The 19,413-nt window shown below is 41.4% G+C and overlaps 1 protein-coding gene across 2 annotated transcripts; it reads left to right on the forward strand.

Annotated features, from left to right (window-relative positions):
- Positions 1-242: 242 nt before the first annotated feature.
- gtpbp6 (GTP binding protein 6 (putative)) lies at positions 243-19,168 on the forward strand. 2 transcript variants are annotated; one of them, XM_084066770.1, is made up of 11 exons: positions 243-465; positions 2,765-3,029; positions 4,037-4,174; positions 5,351-5,421; positions 6,141-6,271; positions 7,438-7,508; positions 9,317-9,475; positions 11,064-11,272; positions 15,290-15,438; positions 16,099-16,251; positions 18,617-19,168. In XM_084066770.1, exons 1-11 carry the CDS (start codon positions 376-378, stop codon positions 18,744-18,746), a joined length of 1,566 nt encoding a protein of 521 aa, XP_083922896.1. In that variant the 5' UTR covers positions 243-375; the 3' UTR covers positions 18,747-19,168. The 2 variants fall into 2 exon arrangements, with proteins under 2 accessions (XP_083922896.1, XP_083922895.1); XM_084066769.1 differs by having other exon boundaries at positions 342-465; positions 2,758-3,029.
- The last annotated feature ends 245 nt before the right edge of the window (positions 19,169-19,413 follow it).

The following is a 19,413-nucleotide window of genomic DNA, read 5'->3' on the forward strand; positions in this document are numbered from 1 at the left end:
GCGGTCAAACCCAAGACGCTTTGCGGTAGAACGGAAATGACCAAAGAACACAGCTAAAGAAGAAGAAGAAGAAAGCCAGGCTTATACTTCATCGCGAGACGGTGTCGCGCGCTGAGCCCTAGCAGACCTACAAGCTCACAACGCGTTGCGGAAGCGACGCGTTGTGAGCTTGTAGATCTGCTTGCGCTCGCCCGCGCGACACTGTCGTAAAACGAGAGAAATAACAACAACCGGCAGACAGACAGCAGCATGTTTTTTTGGACTGTTAACAAAACCATGAGCATAAAGTGTTGAATGAAGCGCATTTTTTGTATTTTTTAAAAAAATTAATAATGAACAATTAATAAAACATGTGATGAGAGGTCACGTGATGAGATGTTTGTTGCAGAATGTGAGTGTATTGAGTCCAGTTCAGAGGTCACTCTGCAGGACTGCTCACTATGCAGCTGTTACTGCTGCTGGAAGGTAAATATAAAGTACTTTTACTCTCTCTTTGTGATACGTTTACTTTACTTTTTTTTAAAAAACTTTTTAAATTTTTATTTTATCATTCCTGCTTCTTCTCCACTACATTTAGTTGATTTAAAAAAAATGAAAATCTCTGTGTTGTTATCCATGTCCTCACTGTTTTGCCTGATTCACTGCCTTTTGCTATTATTTTAATGTTGTTTTATGCTCCTGCTTTTCTTTTTTGCTTTATTGTTAAATTAGTTGTGACTGTAATTGTATTGTTGCTCTGTAAACTACTTTGAGCTGCATTTCATGGCATAAAAGGTGCTACACAAATAGTTTATTATTATTATTAAAGTTTATTATTACATGTCAGAGGAAAAACATAAATGATTTGAAAACCTTAGTTATATTCCCGAAGATATGAAGCCTAAGTGATTTTGTTCTTATGTAAGTGTTAAATAACCCATTCCCATAGTAATACTCATTGCCTATAGTGACAATAAGGGACATTTTTATATCTACGATATGTAAAAAAAAATCTATAAAAGTAAAACACATCTACGATAGTCTTGATCCAAGGCTATTCTATCTATACCCATTTCTCCAGCTCTTTAAAAGACAGAGAATTGGAACACTATGCCATTGGTTCTGAAAGTGGGGTCCCAGGGGTCCTTGAAGGAGTTCCAGGGGGTCCTCAGCTAAATGATGGATAGTTAAGAACCAAATGGACCCTTATGGGTCTGTAACTCTGAGAGTTTACAAATGGAACCAAATGGACCCTTATGGGTCCATTTGTACACTCTCAGAGTTACATTAACATTGATTTTGTAATATAAATTGGGGTCCCAGAGATAGAAATGCCATTAAATGGGGGTCCATAGCCCTAATGCATGTCAAACTGGGGGTCCTTGAAATTAAAATGGTTGAGAATCACTGCTAGAGACGTAAAAACCTTATCAGGGGTCCCTGGCATATCTTTTCAAATGGGGGTCCGCGGGCTAATAAGTGTCGAGTTGGGGGTCCTTGACATGAAAAAGTTTGAGAACCACTGCACTATGCAATTGATGCTGGCATGGGTACTACTGATGGCTCCATGTGGAACTTCTCCCTCCGCTATATGAGCTCCGAGATGAGGTACCACATATTTTCCACTATGCATGATTCTTACCCTTTTCCGCACATCGTATCCATAAAGTAAAGCCCCCCCCCCCTGCTCTCAGATGTTTTAACTTCTAGCGGAAAAGAAAATCTAAGTGACGGGCTATAACAAGCGTTTAAACTGCTTTTCTAGTCAGCCTGTGGCCATGTTTTCCCAATGCAATCTTACGGGAGCAGTACTGCGCATGCGGACGGGGGGTTGACTGGCCCACAGGCTGACTAAATAAGCCATTTAAACGCTGGTTTCAACCCGTCGGTTAGATTTTCTTTACCGCTAGAAGTTAAAACATCTGAGAGCAGGGGTGACGACCTTTACTTTTTGGATACGATGTGCGGAAAAGGGTAAAAATCATGCATTGTGGAAAATATTCGAAAATGTCCCGCCCAGCAGGCAACGAGCTGTGCGGGACCTCATCTCGGAGCGGTAGCGTAGGGAGAGGTTCCAAATGGGGCGAGGCTAGGGTCCTGACTGTCCTGATTGAATATGTATATCACTTAAAGGACACCTTTGTTTTTTTTACAACCAAGGTTTATATTTTTGCTTGTTATTAAAGTAAATAAAAGATGAGTGTTATTTTTTTTCATTTACTGCTTTCTATAGTTTTAGCAATTTTCGCGATATTTTTTTACAGTGGGCGGGGGCATTCTGTCCGGTGGCTAATAAAAAAGGCCCTGTGGTCTTTGATAGCCAAATGTGAGTTATTGGGGGCTAGAAGAGCTATAATAATAAATAAATAATAATAATAAAGAAAACACCGGGTTATTGTGTAAAAAATACATATTTAGCCACTGGACAGAATGCCCCCTCCCACTGTAACAAATATCACGAAAATTGCTAAAACTATAGAAAGCAGTACATTTAAATATTTTAACACTCATCTTTTATTTACGGTACTTTAATTACAATCTAAAACATAAACCTTGGTTGTAAAAAAACAAAGTTGTCCTTTAAATCACCTTTGAAATCAACTTGGTTAAAATGATGGTAAATCTGCTATTTATGAAAGATTTTGACCGACAACAAAAGAAAATCCATTGTGATGCCAATATGTTTTTATTTGTTTTTATTTTTATTTTTTAAAACTTTGAACATTTTGAATGCAAGACTTTTTCTTGTACCACCACTGATCATATTCCCACTAACAGGCTTCAGAGAGCAGTTCTCCCCACACAGTGCAGACACGTGACCTTCTCTGCCTGCAAGCTGAGCGCCCGCGGCGGCTCCAGTGGAGGGAGGGGGTTTGGTGATGATGAAGAAGAAGAGGATGATGAAGACCTGGACATGGAGGACAGTGAGCTGGAGGATCTGTTCCTGCAGCAGGACCCCACAGCCGCTCTGATGGGCGACGGACAACACAGGATCTTCATCGTTCACCCGGACGTCAAGTGGGGCAACATGAAGCAGCACCTGACTACGGGTGAGCAGAGAGGGTGACGGCAGTCACACACGTTACACTAAAAAAGCATTATTTTACACTTTGGGCTATTCCAAAATAGCAGATCTACAAGCTCACGAGCTTGTAGATCTGCTATTTTTGAAAAATCGTGAAAATGTGTGCACATCTTTGAATATATATATATTCTTTTAAAGGGAACATTTTTTACTCAAATCTTTGCTGGGGGGTCCCTGGAACAAAACATTTTGAGATGGGGTCGGCGGCCAAATACATATCATTTTGGGGGTCCTTGACATGAAAGAGTTTGAGCACCACTGATATAGAAACATATGTTTTTCAGAATACTGCTGAGAGTTAGGAGACATTTGTAGAATCGGCTTCAGGTCTTAATAATGGATTAATCCTTGTAGGTGCAACCAGGCCTTAAGTTTCTGACTAGTCACTAGGAAGTATTTGCTCTGGCAGATCCGTCAGGTTTCCAGGCAAGATGGCCCAGTCAGAAACTTACTCTGTGCTCTTCAAGGACAACTTTGTTTTTTTACAACCAAGGTTTATGTTTTAGATTGTAATTAAATTAAATAAAAGATGAGTGTTCAAAATATTTAATTCACTGCTTTCTATAGTTTTAGCAATTTTCGCTTTTTTTTTTTTTTACAGTGGTCTGTCCGGTGGCTAAATATGTCTTTATTTACACAATAACCCGGCGTTTTCTTTGTTATTATTTACAGTAGCTCTTCTAACCCCCAATAACTCACATCTGGCCATCAAAGACCACAGGACCTTTTTTATTGTGTAAAAAAGACATATTTAGCCACCGGACAGAATGCCCCGCCCACTGTAAATAATATCCCGGAAATTGCTAAAACTATAGAAAGCAGTAAATGAAAAAAAATAACACTCATCTTTTATTTACTTTAATTACAAGCTAAAATATAAACCTTGGTTGTAAAAAAACAAAGTTGTCCTTTCAGACGTTTTGTAGTAACAAAAGAAACGAAAAAGAAACGTGACGCTTTTGTCTTTTTTAGCGGAGCTGATGGTGGCCGAGGCTGAGGGTCTGGTGAACACCCTGGAGAACTGGAGTGTGGTGGATAAGATCATCCTCTCCACCAAGACACCAGAGAAGAAGAGGATCTTTGGCAAGGGGAACTTCCAGACACTCACAGGTCTCTACCTCTACCTCTAGGTCTCTTAGGTTTAAATTGTGTGACGTGTGTACAGTACATATCAGGGGCGGACTGGGAACAAAAGTCAGCCTGAGAATTAAAAAAAAAAACAGAAGGGGAAAAAGGAATATTCCCTAACTGCTCAATTAGCCAGTATACAGTATGGTCACTGTGGAGCAGAAACCTCTGATCTCCATATTCTAACTTTTTGTGTTTTTTCGTAAATGAACGCCCTACAAACAAAAGCATCAAAAGTAGCAGATCTACAAGCTCGTAACGTGGCGCAACGCGTTTCGAGCTTGTAGATCTGATACTTTCGCTATTTTTGAATTTGAATCACTACGGGGAGTTTCAGCCAGTTTAAAACCCTGGTGCTAGCCTATAGGGCAGTGAAAGGAACAGCTCCTTCTTACCTCCGGGCTATGGTCAAGGCTTACACTCCTGCCCGACCACTTCGGTCTGCCGCCTCAGGGCGACTGATTGCCTCGTCACTCAAGGGTCCTTCTGGTCAATCGACACAGTCACTGCTTTTTTCTGTTCTGGCCCCACAGTGGTGGAATGAACTCCCCACTGATGTCAGGACAGCAGAGTCACTGCCCATCTTTCACCACAGGCTGAAAACCCACCTCTTCAGGAAACACTACCCTTCCTCTCTGCCTGGCCTACTTGTTGTTAACTAGTTGTACGAACTCTTGTTTTATTGGATCGTGTTTATTCGATACACTTATTTGTTTAGCTCTTGCTCATTAGATTTTCCTATTCGTCTCATCTGTTTAAGAAAGTAGGTAGCTGATATATGTCACTTTTACCTTAGTGCTAGGTATACTCTTAGTTGCTTGTTTTAGAAGAGAATGCACTTAAGACTTCTGGTGATTAGTAGTTTCGTTCCCTACCTATGTTGAATGCACTTATTGTAAGTTGCTTTGGATACAAGCGTCTGCTAAATGACTGTAATGTAATGTAATAATGAATCCTGGACATATGAGGTTTCCACCCGACAGACGATATACTACTTGATGGCATGGTGTATATATACTGTACTGCAGCTTAACCACTTAAGCCCTATTTCAAAAAGACCTAAAATATCTGATCTACAAGCTGCTTACAACACATTGCGGGTTAAGTATGTGATACGCTGTGAGCTTGATTAATTATTGTAACGTTCCTTTCCTCCAGAGAGAATCAGACAAACCTCCGGCATCACGGCCGTGTTCGTCAACGTGGAGCGTCTGTCCCCCTCGGCGGAGGTGAGCTGACATGCAACACTTAATCGTCAACAATGATAAAATGATAATTTAATAAAACACTTTCGGGTGTGCCTTTTATAGGCGAAACATTTCAAAAACTTTCAGAAACTAGTAGAAAACTAGTGAAAATAGCACGTCACTGTTGTTGTTGTTGATATATACATTTAAAAAAAAGTTAAAAACTGAGCTTACCGTTTATTTGATTAATCAAAAAAGGTAATCGATGGAATAATTGCTAGTAAGATAATATTTGCAGCCCTTGTGTGTGTGTGTGTGTGTGTGTGTGTGTGTGTGTGTGTGTGTGTGTGTGTGTGTGTGTGTGTGTGTGTGTGTGTGTGTGTGTGTGTGTGTGTGACTGTGTGTGATGCCAAAAAAAAGCAGCTAAACGGCTCGCAAAATTCTGTGGAATCTCTTCTACTGTCGGTAACCGCCAAATATGGCGAAGACGCTGTTATTTGTACTCCTGTGGGGGTATTTGTCCATGATTTGCTGACTGCACAGTTTTTACAGCACCTTGTAATATTTGTGTCCTTGTATTGTTTCTCTTATGTGGACATAAATAAGTGTGTGTGTGTGTGTGTGTGTGTGTGTGTGTGTGTGTGTGTGTGTGTGTGTGTGTGTGTGTGTGTGTGTGTGTGTGTGTGTGTGTGTGTGTGTGTGTGTGTGTGTGTGTGTGTGTGTGTGTGTGTGTGTGTGTGTGTGTGCGTGTGTGTGTGCAGAGGGACTTTGAGGAGGCGTGGGGGGTGAAGGTGTTGGACAGGTACTCGGTGGTTCTGCACATCTTCCGCTGTAACGCCCGAACCAAGGAGGCCAGGTTACAGATCTCTCTGGCCGAGATCCCCCTCCTCAGGTAACCTATAGATCCCCCTGCTCAGGTAACCTATAGATCCCCCTGCTCAGGTAACCTATAGATCCCCCTCCTCAGGTAACCTATAGATCCCCCTCCTCAGGTAACCTATAGATCCCCCTGCTCAGGTAACCTAGGCCACTGGTTCTCAAAGTGGGGTCCGGGGACCCCCAGGGGTCCTTGAGGGAGTTCCAGGGGGTCCCCAGCTAAATGATAGATTAGGCACCAAATGGACCCTTATGGGTCTGTAACTCTGAGAGTGTACAAATGGAACCAAATGGACCCGTTAGGGTCCATTTGGTTCCATTTGTACACTCTCAGAGTTCAATTGGCATAGATTTTACAATATAAATTGCGGTCCAAGTGATAGAAATGCCATTAAATGGGGGTCCGTAGCCCTAATGCATGTCAAACCGGGGTTCCTTGAAATTAAAATGGTTGAGAATCACTGCTAGAGCCGTAAAAAATCGTCTCTTATGGGGGTCCCTGGCATATCTTTTCAAATGGGGGTCCGCGGGCTAATAAGTGTCAATTTGGGGGTCCTTGACATGAAAAAGTTTGAGAACCAGTGACCTAGGCTTCAAGGTAACCTATAGGATTCAACAAGCCTCGCTGCATGTAGGTAAGGTTAGGGCAGTAGTTCTCAAACGTTTTCGCTCCAAAGACCCCCGAAATGATTTGTATTTGGCCGCGGACCCCCATCGGAAGATGTTTTGTGCCAGGGACCCCCAGAAGAGAAGATTTGGGTTAAAACTTTAATTAAAAAAAAAAAAAAGTAGATGTACAATCTCGCAGTGAGCTTGTTTATCTGCTATTTTTTTAAAAGCCAACGTATAAATGGAAGAAGTGGTTAAAATGATTGTGATGCTATGTTAACTACTTTTTCTGGGGACCCCCTGGAACCCCACCAAGAACCCCTGAGAACCAATTGGTTAGGTTAGAAACCTTGTATGTCCATATTTCATCTTTTTGTTTTTATTTATTTATAATTTAATGCATTATTTTATACTTTGTCGTATGATGGTGTCGCACAAAATAGCAAAAATCGCCGATCTACAGCTCACAACCTTTCGCAGTATGACATGTTGTGAGCTGTTAGATCGGCTATTGTCACAGTTTTTGAAAATAAAAATCATAAATAAACTTTGTTACTGTATGTTTCTGGTTAGATCGCGGCTCAGAAACGACCTTGCAGACTTGGACCAGCAGGGTGGAGGCTCACGCTACATCGGGGGCTCAGGTAAATGCTCTGCAGTTAAACTGCAGTCACACTGCATCATGTGACTGGCTATTTGACTGTTGTTTTTGGTGTCCATTTAACCACTTAACAGTGTTGATTTAGTAGTCATAGTCTTATGTATAAAATTCCATTTAGTTTTAGTCATATTTTAGACATCTGAAATGTTTTAGTTTTTGTCTAGTTTATATAAGATTATAGTCGACTAAATCTACAGTTGATTTAGTCGACTAAAATGTATGTTGGCGGTGCCTTGATGGCGTCGTAATGGCTGATTTTACACTTGGTTGCATGCTGAAAATAGCCGAAATGCTGCGACGCGTTGTGAGCTTGTAGATCTGCTATTTACAGAGCGCAACACCCTACCCAACCAAACATAAAATGAGTTGTCTTTTAGTTATACTGGATCTCTTCTCCACTAGTCCCTCACTAACATTTTAGTCTAGTTTTTATTTGTTGATGAAATTGTCAATATATTTAGTCTTAGTTTTAGTCATCATAGCTTAGTTTTCATTTAGTTTTTATTTAGTTTTCATTTAGTTTTTATTTAGTTTTTATTTAGTTTTTATTTAGTTTTCGTCAGTGATAAAAGGTAGTCGACCAACATTTTTTGTCATAGTTTTAGTCGACGAAATCAACACTGCCACTTTAAAGGGGCATGAATCCCTAGGATAATATAGACTTTATTTATACAGCACTTTTCACTTCACATACATAAAAACAAACATGAAATATATAGGCAATTCAACGACGGAATTAAATACAAAGGAACGATACAAAGATGTCAGCTGCAGCTGTGTCGCTTGCATCAGTGGTTCTCAAACTGTTTTTTGTCAAGGACCCCCAAATTGATATGTATATGACTGCGGACCCCCATCTGAATATGTTCCCCCCCCCCCCCCCCCCCCCTCCCAAGGACCCCTGGGGCTCCCCAAACCACACTTTGAGAACCACTGGCTTACATCAACTTGTACTATAAGGTCACTATTGTATGGTTTTTCCATGCCTTCAGCGCCTGTGATATTATTATGATTATAATTATGTGTGTATTTACTGCTTATTTAGGATTATACCAGTGTGGTAGGCCGACATATAAAGGCAAGGGTAAAATACATACATATATGAAGGTTAATACTGCCTGTTTGGAGTCATTAACTGAGGCAGCTCTATAAGGTCTCATAAGTTGGGTCCTTTCTCAGAGTGTGTAGGTCGTAAATTCCTTACCATTCCCTTATCTCAAAGAGGAGAGAGAGAGAGGCTCAAATGACATGCTTGATGCCTATGTTAGGGGGGAGGAGAAAGACACTTGCGAGGTGCTCATCGTATTTGTCCAGTGAGTAAAGGCACATATTGGGGGTCCTTGCTTAGATGTTCTGAGGGTCGTAAAAAATCCTTAAAGTCTTATCAGGAAAGAGAGAGAGAACCAGGCCACCTTGGGGGGTGGGCATGATCCTTTGTGTGGGTCTGTGGTGCAGAGTCAGTGGGGAATCACTTTCTTGGAGTCCCTCAACAGATCGTCGGGTTGGATATTCGTACAACTATTATGCAGCCTGTCATGTTTTTAATCTGCTGTGTTTTCTTTTTTAAGATGAATTTGGATGGGTCAGTGTAGATAGACAGGAAACACGTAGAGAGAGTAGGGTAGCAGCATGCAGCCAGCTATATAGCCCTATATATACTGTACTTAGTGTTGCATGAATAATGAACATCGCTGATCTACAAGCTCACAATGCGTCGCGTCGCAATGCGCTGTGTGGACTTGTAGATCAGCGATTTTTGAAAATATAAAAAAAAGTGTTTTTCTTCCTCAGGCGAGACACTGATAGAGGTGCAGCAGAGGCTGCTGAAGGAGCGGGAACTGAAGATCCGCTCGGCTCTGGAGCGTCTGCGGAGGAAGAGACATCTGCTGCGCTCGCACCGCAAGCACAAAGAGTTCCCCATCGTGTCCGTCATGGGCTACACCAACTGTGGTGAGACACGCCCTCCAGCCGCCCTTTATCTCCTAACACATTGGTTCTCAAAGTGGGGTCCGGGGACCCCCCAGGCGTACTTGAGGGGATACCAGGGGGGTCCCCAGCTAAATGATTTATTGGGACCAAATGGACCCTTATGGGTCTGTAACTCTGAGAGTGTACAAATGTAACCAAATGGACCCTTATGGGTCTGTAACTCAGAGAGTGTACAAATGTAACCAAATGGACCCTTATGGGTCTGTAACTCTGAGAGTGTACAAATGTACATTTGTACGTTTGGTCAAGGACCCCCAAATTGACACTTATTAGCCCGCGGACCCCCATTTGAAAAGATATGCCAGGGACCCCCATAAGAGAAGATTTTTACGGCTCTAGCAGTGATTCTCAACAATTTTAATTTCAAGGACCCCCAGTTTGACATGCATTAGGCTGTGGACCCCCATTTAATGGCATTTATACCTCTGGGACCCCAATTAATATTGTAAAATCAATGTTAATTTAACTCAGAGTGTACAAATGGAACCAAATGGACCCGTTAGGGTCCATTTGGTTCCATTCGTACACTCTCTGAGTTACAGACCCGTAAGGGTCCATTTGGTGCCTAACTATACATCATTTAGCTGGGTGCCGCGCTATGAGCTTGTAGATCTGCTATTTTTTAATAGCCAAAGAAATCGTAAAGTGACACAGATGCGTTCCCCGTCTTAATTGGTTAACCCAGTGAGTGCTGACTGATGCATATTTTCAAACGTTCTTTGAGCCCTCATTTTGACGCGTGATTCTGGATCCCACCAACACTCCAGGATATAGACCCGCCTTACCTGTCTCAGGGTTCCCACGGTCATGAAATTCCTGGAAATATTTTGAAATTTGAAAAAATGTTTTCCAGGCCTGGAAATGGTTTGGAATTAATCAAATGTTTTGGAAAATATTTGGCCATCGTCTCTGTCCAAAACTGTTACTTGTCAGGATTCAAATTCTAAAATGGCGAAAGTAGCAGATCTACAAGCTCAAACCGCGTAGCTTCGCGCTGCGTTTTGAGCTTGTAGATCTGCTACTTTTTATGCTTTTGTGTGACACTGGATGATTTACAAAAAAATACAAAAAGTTAAAATACAGAGATAGGAGGTTTCTGCCCGACAGCAACGAAATACATTGTTTTTGTCTAACATTACATGAAAGATGGGTAAAATGTGGTAACATGCAGTGCTACTTGATACGTTGTTAGCTTGTAGATCTGTTCTTTTTGTCACGTGACACCTTCACTCGAGTGCGTCTTGGGGCGTTGATGGCACACTGGTTTAAGAGTCTCATTATTGCACTGTATGATTTCTATAGTCCTGGAAATGGGGTTAAAATACTTTGGAAAAGTTATGGAAAAGTTTTGAAAATTCATTGTTAAAAATGTGTGGGAACCCTGTTGTCTGATTTGACTGAGGTTAGGGTTAGGGTTAAGGTTAGGTTTAGGCATAGTAGACATACAATCACAGCGACTACTGACCAATCACAGCGGGGTTTGCCTGGAGCTGCCGCGGGATCCATAATAACGCCATTTTGACCTCTACACGGCTCTGTGTGTTTGCAGGGAAGACGACGCTGATCAAGGCGCTGACGGGCGACGGCGCCCTCCAGCCCAGGAACCAGCTGTTTGCCACGCTGGACGTGACGGTGCACGCGGGCACGCTGCCCAGTCACATGACCGTCCTGTTTGTGGACACCATCGGCTTCCTGTCCCAGCTGCCCCACCAGCTCATAGACTCCTTCTCGGCCACCCTGGACGACGTCAAGCACTCCGTGGGTGTCTTTAATTAACCCATTAACACCTGGAACGCATCTGTGTCATTTTTGATTTTGAGCTAAAAAAAAACACATTATTTTTACCCTTTTGGCTATTCAAAAATAGCAGATATACAAGCTCGTAGCGCGGCACCGAGTGCCGCGCTATGAGCTTGTAGATCTGCTATTTTTGAAAAATCGAGAAAAAGTGTGCGAATTAATACATTTATATTCTTTTAAAGCGAACATTTTTAACTCAAATCTTTGCTTCTGGGGGGTCCCTGGAACTAAATGTTTTGAGATAGGGGTCCGCGGCCAAATACATATCATTTTGGGGGGTCCTTGACATGAAAAAGTTTGAGAACAACTGATATAGAAACATACGTTTTTCAGAAAACTGTTGGGATTTGGAAGACATTAGCTAAGAATGGCCCTCAGGTCTTAATGGGTTAAAATAGATATTCCCAGATTCACAGTCAGGGCAGAAACCTCATATCTCCATATTCCATTTTTTTTTTGTTTTCTCCCCCGTCAATTAATGCCCTAATTCGTCACACTTGTGCATTGCTTCTCAAAGTGGGGTCCAAGGGGGTTCCAGGGGGTCCCCAGCTAAAGTAGTTAATATACAGTAGCGTCACAAACATATTAACCATTAGTTTATACTTTGGCTATTCAAAAATAGCAGATATACAAGCTCATAGAGTGTCACTTTGTGCACCGCTATGAGCTTGTAGATCTGCTATTTTTGAAAAATCGGGAAATTCTTTGCAAATCTTAACAACATATTTTTGAGATAGGGGGTCCGCGGCCAAATACATGTCATTTTGGGGGGTCCTTGACATGAAAAAGATTGAGCACCACTGATATAGCAACGTAAGTTTTTTTCAGAGAACTGATAGGATTTAGAAGACATTTGTAGAATCAGTCTCAGGTGGTTAAAGATAATAGACTTTTCCCCACCTTTTATTGATCCTTGATTTCGTCGCTGTCGGGCAGAAACCCTGAACTGTATCTCCATATTTTTCCCCCCGTAAATGAATGCCCTACAGCGTTACACAAAAGTGGCAAAAACAGCCAATCTATCTACTCTACTTAGATCTGCTATTTTCTGCTGTGTCTGCGTTTGTGACTACATAATAACTACTCTGTATCCATTGGAACACGGTTTATTTTTTTCCATTTCCTCAAAAGTAATAGCTTTGGACAGCAACAATGTATCCATTACCTTGATTGAGTTGAACCAGGGACTCTGAGCCTACTGTATGTGGTACAGCAGTGGTTCCCAAACCGCGACCCCCACCCCAAAATAATCATATTTGAACTGGGGACCCCACCCCCCACCCCGACAAGCACCTGGAAATGTAGGAGTTGAGGCATTACATTTAGTTTGACTATTTTCCGCAGATAAATATGATGAAAATAGCCGATCTACAAGCTCACAACGCCTCGCAATGCGAGGCGTTGTGAGCTTGTAGATCGGCTATTTTCACAATGTTTGCCTCTTTCTTATGTAACTTTTGACAATTTGGCCAATGTAGTTTTAAAAAGGTCTTAAAAGTCTGTTTAGACACTCAACCGCCGAGGTCGACTTTGTAGTTTGCTTTCCAATACAGGTTTAAAAAACTACAGCAGGGAGAAATTGTTCATAAATTGCGAAAATAGGAGATCTTCAAGCTCTCAACGCGTTTTCTCTGAAAACAGCTGCACCGTGGGTTTTTCACCAGCCCATTATTATTGGTGTGCCTTGATCCACCAAAGAAAGTTTGAAACCCACTCACCTAACAGCTGCACTGCAGCAGAAAGTTGAGTCTGCACACTCATTCAAACGCTCCCAAAGTCATATTTCTTTTACATTTATTATTGATGTTGTTTGGCCCACAAAGGGCCCTTTTGTCAAGATAAAAAAACAAGAAACAATCTTCACAAAGGTTGGAGAGTCGATAATGTACTGTAGAAGGAACGATACTTGGGAGCATTAGACTATTTACTTTTATTGCTTTTTGTCCAGTCCAGCACCTTCTTCAGACATCTTTCTTTTCTCTTTTGAGGATTCGAGCAATGAGGTAATAGGGTTGTCAAACTAAATACTATAATAGATTGATTAAAATAGTTTAACCCTTTAAGACCGGGAACGCATCTGTGTCATTTTAAGATTTCTTTGGCTATTCAAAAATAGCAGATATACAAGCTCATAGCGCGGCACTCTGTGCCGCGCTATGAGCTTGTAGAACTGCTGTTTTTCAAAAATTGTGAAAATGTATGCAAATCTTTGAATAGGTATATATTTTTTTAAGGTGAACATTTTTTAACTAAAATCTTTGCTTCTGGGGGATTCTACAAATGTCTTCTAAATCCTAGCAGCCTTATGTTTGTTATAATCAGTGGTTCTCAAACGTTTTCATGTCAAGGACCCCCAGAAATGTTATGTAAATAGTGCATTTATATAGCATATATACTGTATGTATTTGGCCGCGGACCCCCATCTCAAAATATGTTGTTCCAGGGACCCCCAGAAGCAAAGATTTGAGTTTAAAATGTTCAATTTAAAAAAAAAATATATATATTATTCAAAGATTTGCACAAAATGTTCACGATCTTTCAAAAAAATAGCTGATCTACAAGCTCATAGCGCGGCACTCGGTGCCGCGCTATGAGCTTGTAGATCAGCTATTTTTGAATAGCCAAAGTATTGTAGTGTTCCCGGTTTTAATGGGTTAAGTAATTTTCTTTCCTTTTTGTAATCAATTCAGATTTGCTAGACTGCTGAGAACAAATGTCTCTTAGAAAATCAATTGCACTGCAGTCCAAGATGAATGGGTCTGGTTCTCCAACATTTCATTTTCAAGGTCCTTCCATAACTCTCAGAGTTACAGATCTGTTGGGCTCCTGGGTAAGATCTTCATCTTTCATAGAGCTCGGCCAATTAATTCATTTTTGGATCCGATGCCGATCCTGAATTTGGAGAGTCTTAAGACCACCGATCACAGATCACACAGATCACAGGTCTCAAATCAATTTGATAAACTTAGATTTGATTAAAGTTTCTATTAGAGAACATTTATTTTAAAAGGAAACAAAGAAAAATAAACACAAAATACCTTTGGATAGATATTTTGTTTAAGTATATATTAAACTTCAATATATCAAAAGAACATTAACTTTAAGTATCCAATGAACAAGTAAACAAGTAAAAATACACGTAAATGAACTCATTTAACCACTTAAGACCTATTAAAAAATGTTCAAAGATAGCCGAGGTACAAGTGAGTTGAAGTGAAGCTGAGGGGTTGATGTATAAGATGTTGAACATCAACTATTTTTGGTAATTTCTTTAAATAAGAAATGTCACCTATAATGATGAAATGCCCAAAATTATGGGCACCAGGTTGAACATTTTTTTGAATCGGGACAAATGTGTTGCATAATTACTGATACCGATGTCATTAAAACAAGTCAAATAATGACTGATATATTAACCAGACCAATAGATCAGTCAGGATCTAGTCATTCATTCCCAAACCCAGTGGTTCTCAAAGTGGGGTTCTGGGGTCCCCCAGGGGTCCTTGAGGGGGTTCAAGCGAGTCCCCAGCTAAATGATTAGGAACCAAATGGACCCTTATGTGTCTGTAACTCTGAGAGTGTACAAATGGAACCAAATGGACCCTTATGTGTCTGTAACTCTGAGAGTGTACAAATGGAAGCAAATGGACCCTTATGTGTCTAACTCAGAGAGTGTACAAATGGAACCAAATGGACCCTTATGTGTCTTAACTCTGAACTTATGTGTCTTAACTCTGAGAGTATACAAATGGAACCAAATGGACCCTTATGTGTCTTAACTCTGAACTTATGTGTCTTAACTCTGAGAGTGTACAAAGGGAACCAAATGGACCCTTACGGGTCCATTTGGTTCCCTTTGTACACTCTCAGAGTTATGGGTGTTTGTGGCCTAATGCAAATCAAACTGGGGGTCCTTGAAATAGATAAAAAAACAGTTTGATAATCATCTCTCAAACGTCTCTACTTTGCTGCCAGGACCTCATCGTTCACGTGCGGGACATCAGCCACCCAGAGACGGTCAACCAGAAGGTGAACGTTCTGAACGTGTTGAAGAACATGCAGGTCCCCGACAAGCTGATGAACTCCATGATCGAGGTCCACAACAAAGTGGACCTGGTTGAAGGGTAAGAAGGCTGTGTGTCCGTCCGTCCGCCAATGTATGTGTCTTTCCTGTCTGAAAACGGCAGGCCGCTCGCCTAAAAAAAAAACCTGCTTCCATCATACGCCTGAGTAGAAAATATTAAAACTCTCGCCAAACGCAAAATTCACGCCGCTGGTGTTTCCAAAAAACGAAGCGTTCCCATTGTAAATGAACCGAACCTCTAGAGTTCGACCCCGTGGGTTGATTCTAGTGGTGTAAAAGTCCAATATTTGCCTCTGAGATGTAGTGGAGTATAGGTAAAAGTACTGAAAATGGGAAATACTTCAGTAAAGTAAAAAATCACACCCTGTGTGAAGGAAGCGGTGCCTTTGATGAACCCCGTATTGATGTTGTCATCAATATTTGTTTATAGCCCAGCCAATAAGAATGTCCGGGTGTCCGGACACCCGGACAGACACACGGACAAAGTCAGATATAGAGCGGTTGGCACCGCTAAAAAGTACAGTACTTGAGTAAATGTACTTAGTTACTTTACACCAGGTGGAATGTGCTAACCTTTACTGTTATCTTGTGTACTGTATCAGCCGTATCTATCTAAATGTGTGAATTGGAATGAGGATGTTTTTAGTTTTAAAGATCCATATTGTTTACATATTGGTATGTGTGTTGTTGTTCCTGTTAGCTACCAGCCTGCAGAAGCCAACGTTCTGCCCATATCTGCCTTGAAAGAGCAGGGCCTGGATGAGCTGAAGAGAACCGTTGAAGAGGAAATAGTCAAAGCCACAGGAAAACAAATTCTGGACCTGAGAGTCGACCTCAGCACCGCCCAGCTAAGGTGAGTTGACCTCAGCACCCCCCCCAGTTAACCCATTAACACATGGTGTGCCATAAACGGTGTGGACCATATATTTTTCCCACGTGGGGGCGCTCTAACGAAACTTTGGGAACATCCAAGGAGTCTCTTAAGAAGGAGAGGCCGGATGTGGATCCATGTCAAAAATGCTTCCGCTTCCACTCCAATGTTATCTCCTTGACTAAAAGCTTAATATTAGGGATGTCCGATATTATCGGCCTCCCGATATTATCGGCCGATATTAGCATAAAAATTGATATCGGGAAAATATCGGTATCGGTTTTTTTGCTTTATAAATAAGTTACAGGAGTTCTTACTGTATATGGTGTGTGTGATATGAAATTTGAGCTTACCCTAATCACAATAATCCCCGCATATATCGGTATCGGTTGATATCGGTATCGGTAATTAAGAGTTGGACAATATCGGTATATCGGTTATCGGTAAAAAAGCTAATATCGGACAACCCTACTTAATATCTCCTATTTCTTTTTAACGTGGTGGAAGTGAGCCGTTTTCCATCGGCGATCACTCTGCAATGGAGGATCGCGTTAGAAATATTATTGTTCCAGGCGTTAGTCGGGACCCTCCGCCGTCTCGCACGCACGCTTTGTTTACATGCACGTCCGCGTCGGGGCTTCTACAGCACGAAACATATCAGTGTAAGTGGATGTAAGATATGCTGGCACTAGATGTACGCTATTTTAATAAACCTCTGGCACACAATGTGTTAAGACCTGAGGCGATTCTTAAAAATGTTTTCTAAAACTGTTTTTTGAAAAAAAAAAAAAAAAAAAGTTCAAGATTATTCAAAAATAGCAGATCTGCAAGCTCATAGCGCGGCACTCAGTGCCGCGCTATGAGCTTGTAGATCTGCTATTTTTGAATAGCAAAAGAAATCTAAAGTGACACAGATGCGTTCCAGGTCTTAATGGGTTTAAGGTGAGAATGTAGAATCCCGTTATCTGATACATTTATCCTCATAGACCAATTACTGTATTTGTGTACAAACATTGAGACTGTGCGCTCATGCAGGTTTCCTCCAGTGGTGTAAAGTAACTAAGTACATTTACTCAAGTATTGTGCAATTTTTAGGTATTTACCATGTATTTGCCATGCCCAAAATAGGTTGCCTTATTTGGATACATGCGTGTCACTGCCCGCCCCTGCCGGTTCTCTAAATTTATATTTTTAAATAGGCTCTGTCATGATTAATTGACCACATATATGAAGTTAAACAACTACATTCTATCCAAACGATATCTTAATAGTAAATTCCGTGCCTCAAAAAATAAGTTAGAGACCGTTTTAAAAACAAAAGTAAGAAGTGAAGGCACTCGCAGAACAACAATGGCTGCCGTTCGTCTTTTTTCGGCGTCACTCACGCTGCACTCGGCTTCATTCGGGCTCACTCGAACTCGCCACCTGATTGGCCAACGTAAGCTGTCAATCACAGAACGATGAGCGACGACGCTGATAGGCTCGTCAGTTTGGCGTACAGACTACAGAGCCAATATTGCAGAATGGGCGTTCATGCCAGACTCACTCCTGAAATCAAATGGAAATGAGATTTCCGGAGGGAGGGTTTACCAGGCTACTTCTACTCCACTACATCCCAGAGGAAAATAAATATTGTACTTTTACTCCACTACAATAATTTGAAAACTTTAGTTACTTTGCAGATATAAATGATTACATTATAAAACATACATTAACCACTTTAGCCCTATTTTATACCTAGGCTATTTGACAACGTGTCGCATTGCGATGCGTTGTGAGCTTGTAGATCTGCTATTTTCAAACATGTTGGTACTTTTACTTTTGGTACTTTTAAGTACATTTTGATACTTTTGATACATTTTGAATTCCGGACTTTTACTTGTACCAGAGTACTTCTACGTTTGAGTACACCACTGGTTGCCTCAGCCTGAATTGTAACCAAGTGATTCCCAAACCAGTTGTTTTGAGGAGCACTCATTTTGGTTCTCTCACAACAAAAGGTGTGTGTGTGTGTGTGTGTGTGTGTGTGTGTGTGTGTGTGTGTGTGTGTGTGTGTGTGTGTGTGCGTGTGCGTGTGCGTGCGTGCGTGCGCCACGGACTGGTTGTTGGAGGGTTTCGAACAACTTGAGATGCCCAAAGACGAGGCAGAAAGGCTGGTTAAAGCATTGTGCTGTCTCTGCAGTCATATGTGGCGGAGCCGCCACTACTTGGAGTGCTGAGTGACATGTGTGTTGTATCATGAGGACATATGCATGAGTTTGTGAATGTAACCTTTACTGCACCTATAATATTTGTGTCCCCTGTGTGTGGACATAAATAAATGGTTAAACTGTGTGTGTGTGTGTAGTTGGCTGTACAAGGAGGCCACGGTGCAGGAGGTGGATGTTCTCGCAGAAGAAGAAGGCTTGGCCGTGGTCAAGGTGCTCATCGGTGTGGCTGCTTATGGACGCTACAGGAAGCTGTTCCCTCACAGATAACTATGGACACACATACTGTACTGTACAGGTACAGTAATGCTGGCGTTCCCCCAAAAAAATAATCATATTTGAACTGGGGAGCCCCCCCCCACCCACCCTGACAAGCACTTGGAATTGTAGGAGTTGAAGCATTGATTTTTTTCCCCGACTACCACAGATAAATATTGTGAAAATAGCTGATCTACAAGCTCACAATGTTCAAGAAAAATGCCTCTTTCTTTGGTAATATTTTTGGCCAATGTTTGACCATTTCTATAGTACAGCTTGTTGATTCATTTCGTATTATTTATTATTTTCATTTTAGAGGTATTAAAAAGGTCTTAAAAATCCTTAAATTGTCACTCTGGAAATGTACAGATACCCTGTGTACACTTATATACTGTATGTTGGTTTGTTTACTGTTGAGTGAGAAACTGCTTTCTCCCCTACAACAGAGATATGATAGTAATAATAGTAATATAGAGCACCGAAGTCTGACGTAATTTACACATCCTAGATTTGTCTACCTGGTTTGCGGTTTTCCACCCCCATTCTGAATCCCTATAGACGTGTTTAACACATCGGGTGCCAGCATTTTTTCATAACAACTTACCGTGGGTGCCAGCATTCTCCCCATTGACTGCGCTTTGCTGTTTAAAGCTTCCGCGTCCGCGACGAGCAAATCCAC

The sequence above is a fragment of the Gymnoscopelus microlampas genome (assembly GCF_963454915.1).
Source record: "Gymnoscopelus microlampas genome assembly, chromosome: 9".
In the NCBI taxonomy this organism is placed as follows: domain Eukaryota; kingdom Metazoa; phylum Chordata; class Actinopteri; order Myctophiformes; family Myctophidae; genus Gymnoscopelus; species Gymnoscopelus microlampas.

Excerpts from the sequence above, each read along its gene's own strand:
- gtpbp6 (XM_084066769.1), top strand. The coding sequence starts at position 356 with ATGAGAGGTCACGTGATGAGATGTTTGTTGCAGAATGTGAGTGTATTG. Across the intron at positions 5,422-6,140 it reads GTCTGTCCCCCTCGGCGGAG|AGGGACTTTGAGGAGGCGTG; the intron begins GTGAGCTGACAT and ends GTGTGTGTGCAG. Across the intron at positions 6,272-7,437 it reads GCCGAGATCCCCCTCCTCAG|ATCGCGGCTCAGAAACGACC; the intron begins GTAACCTATAGA and ends GTTTCTGGTTAG.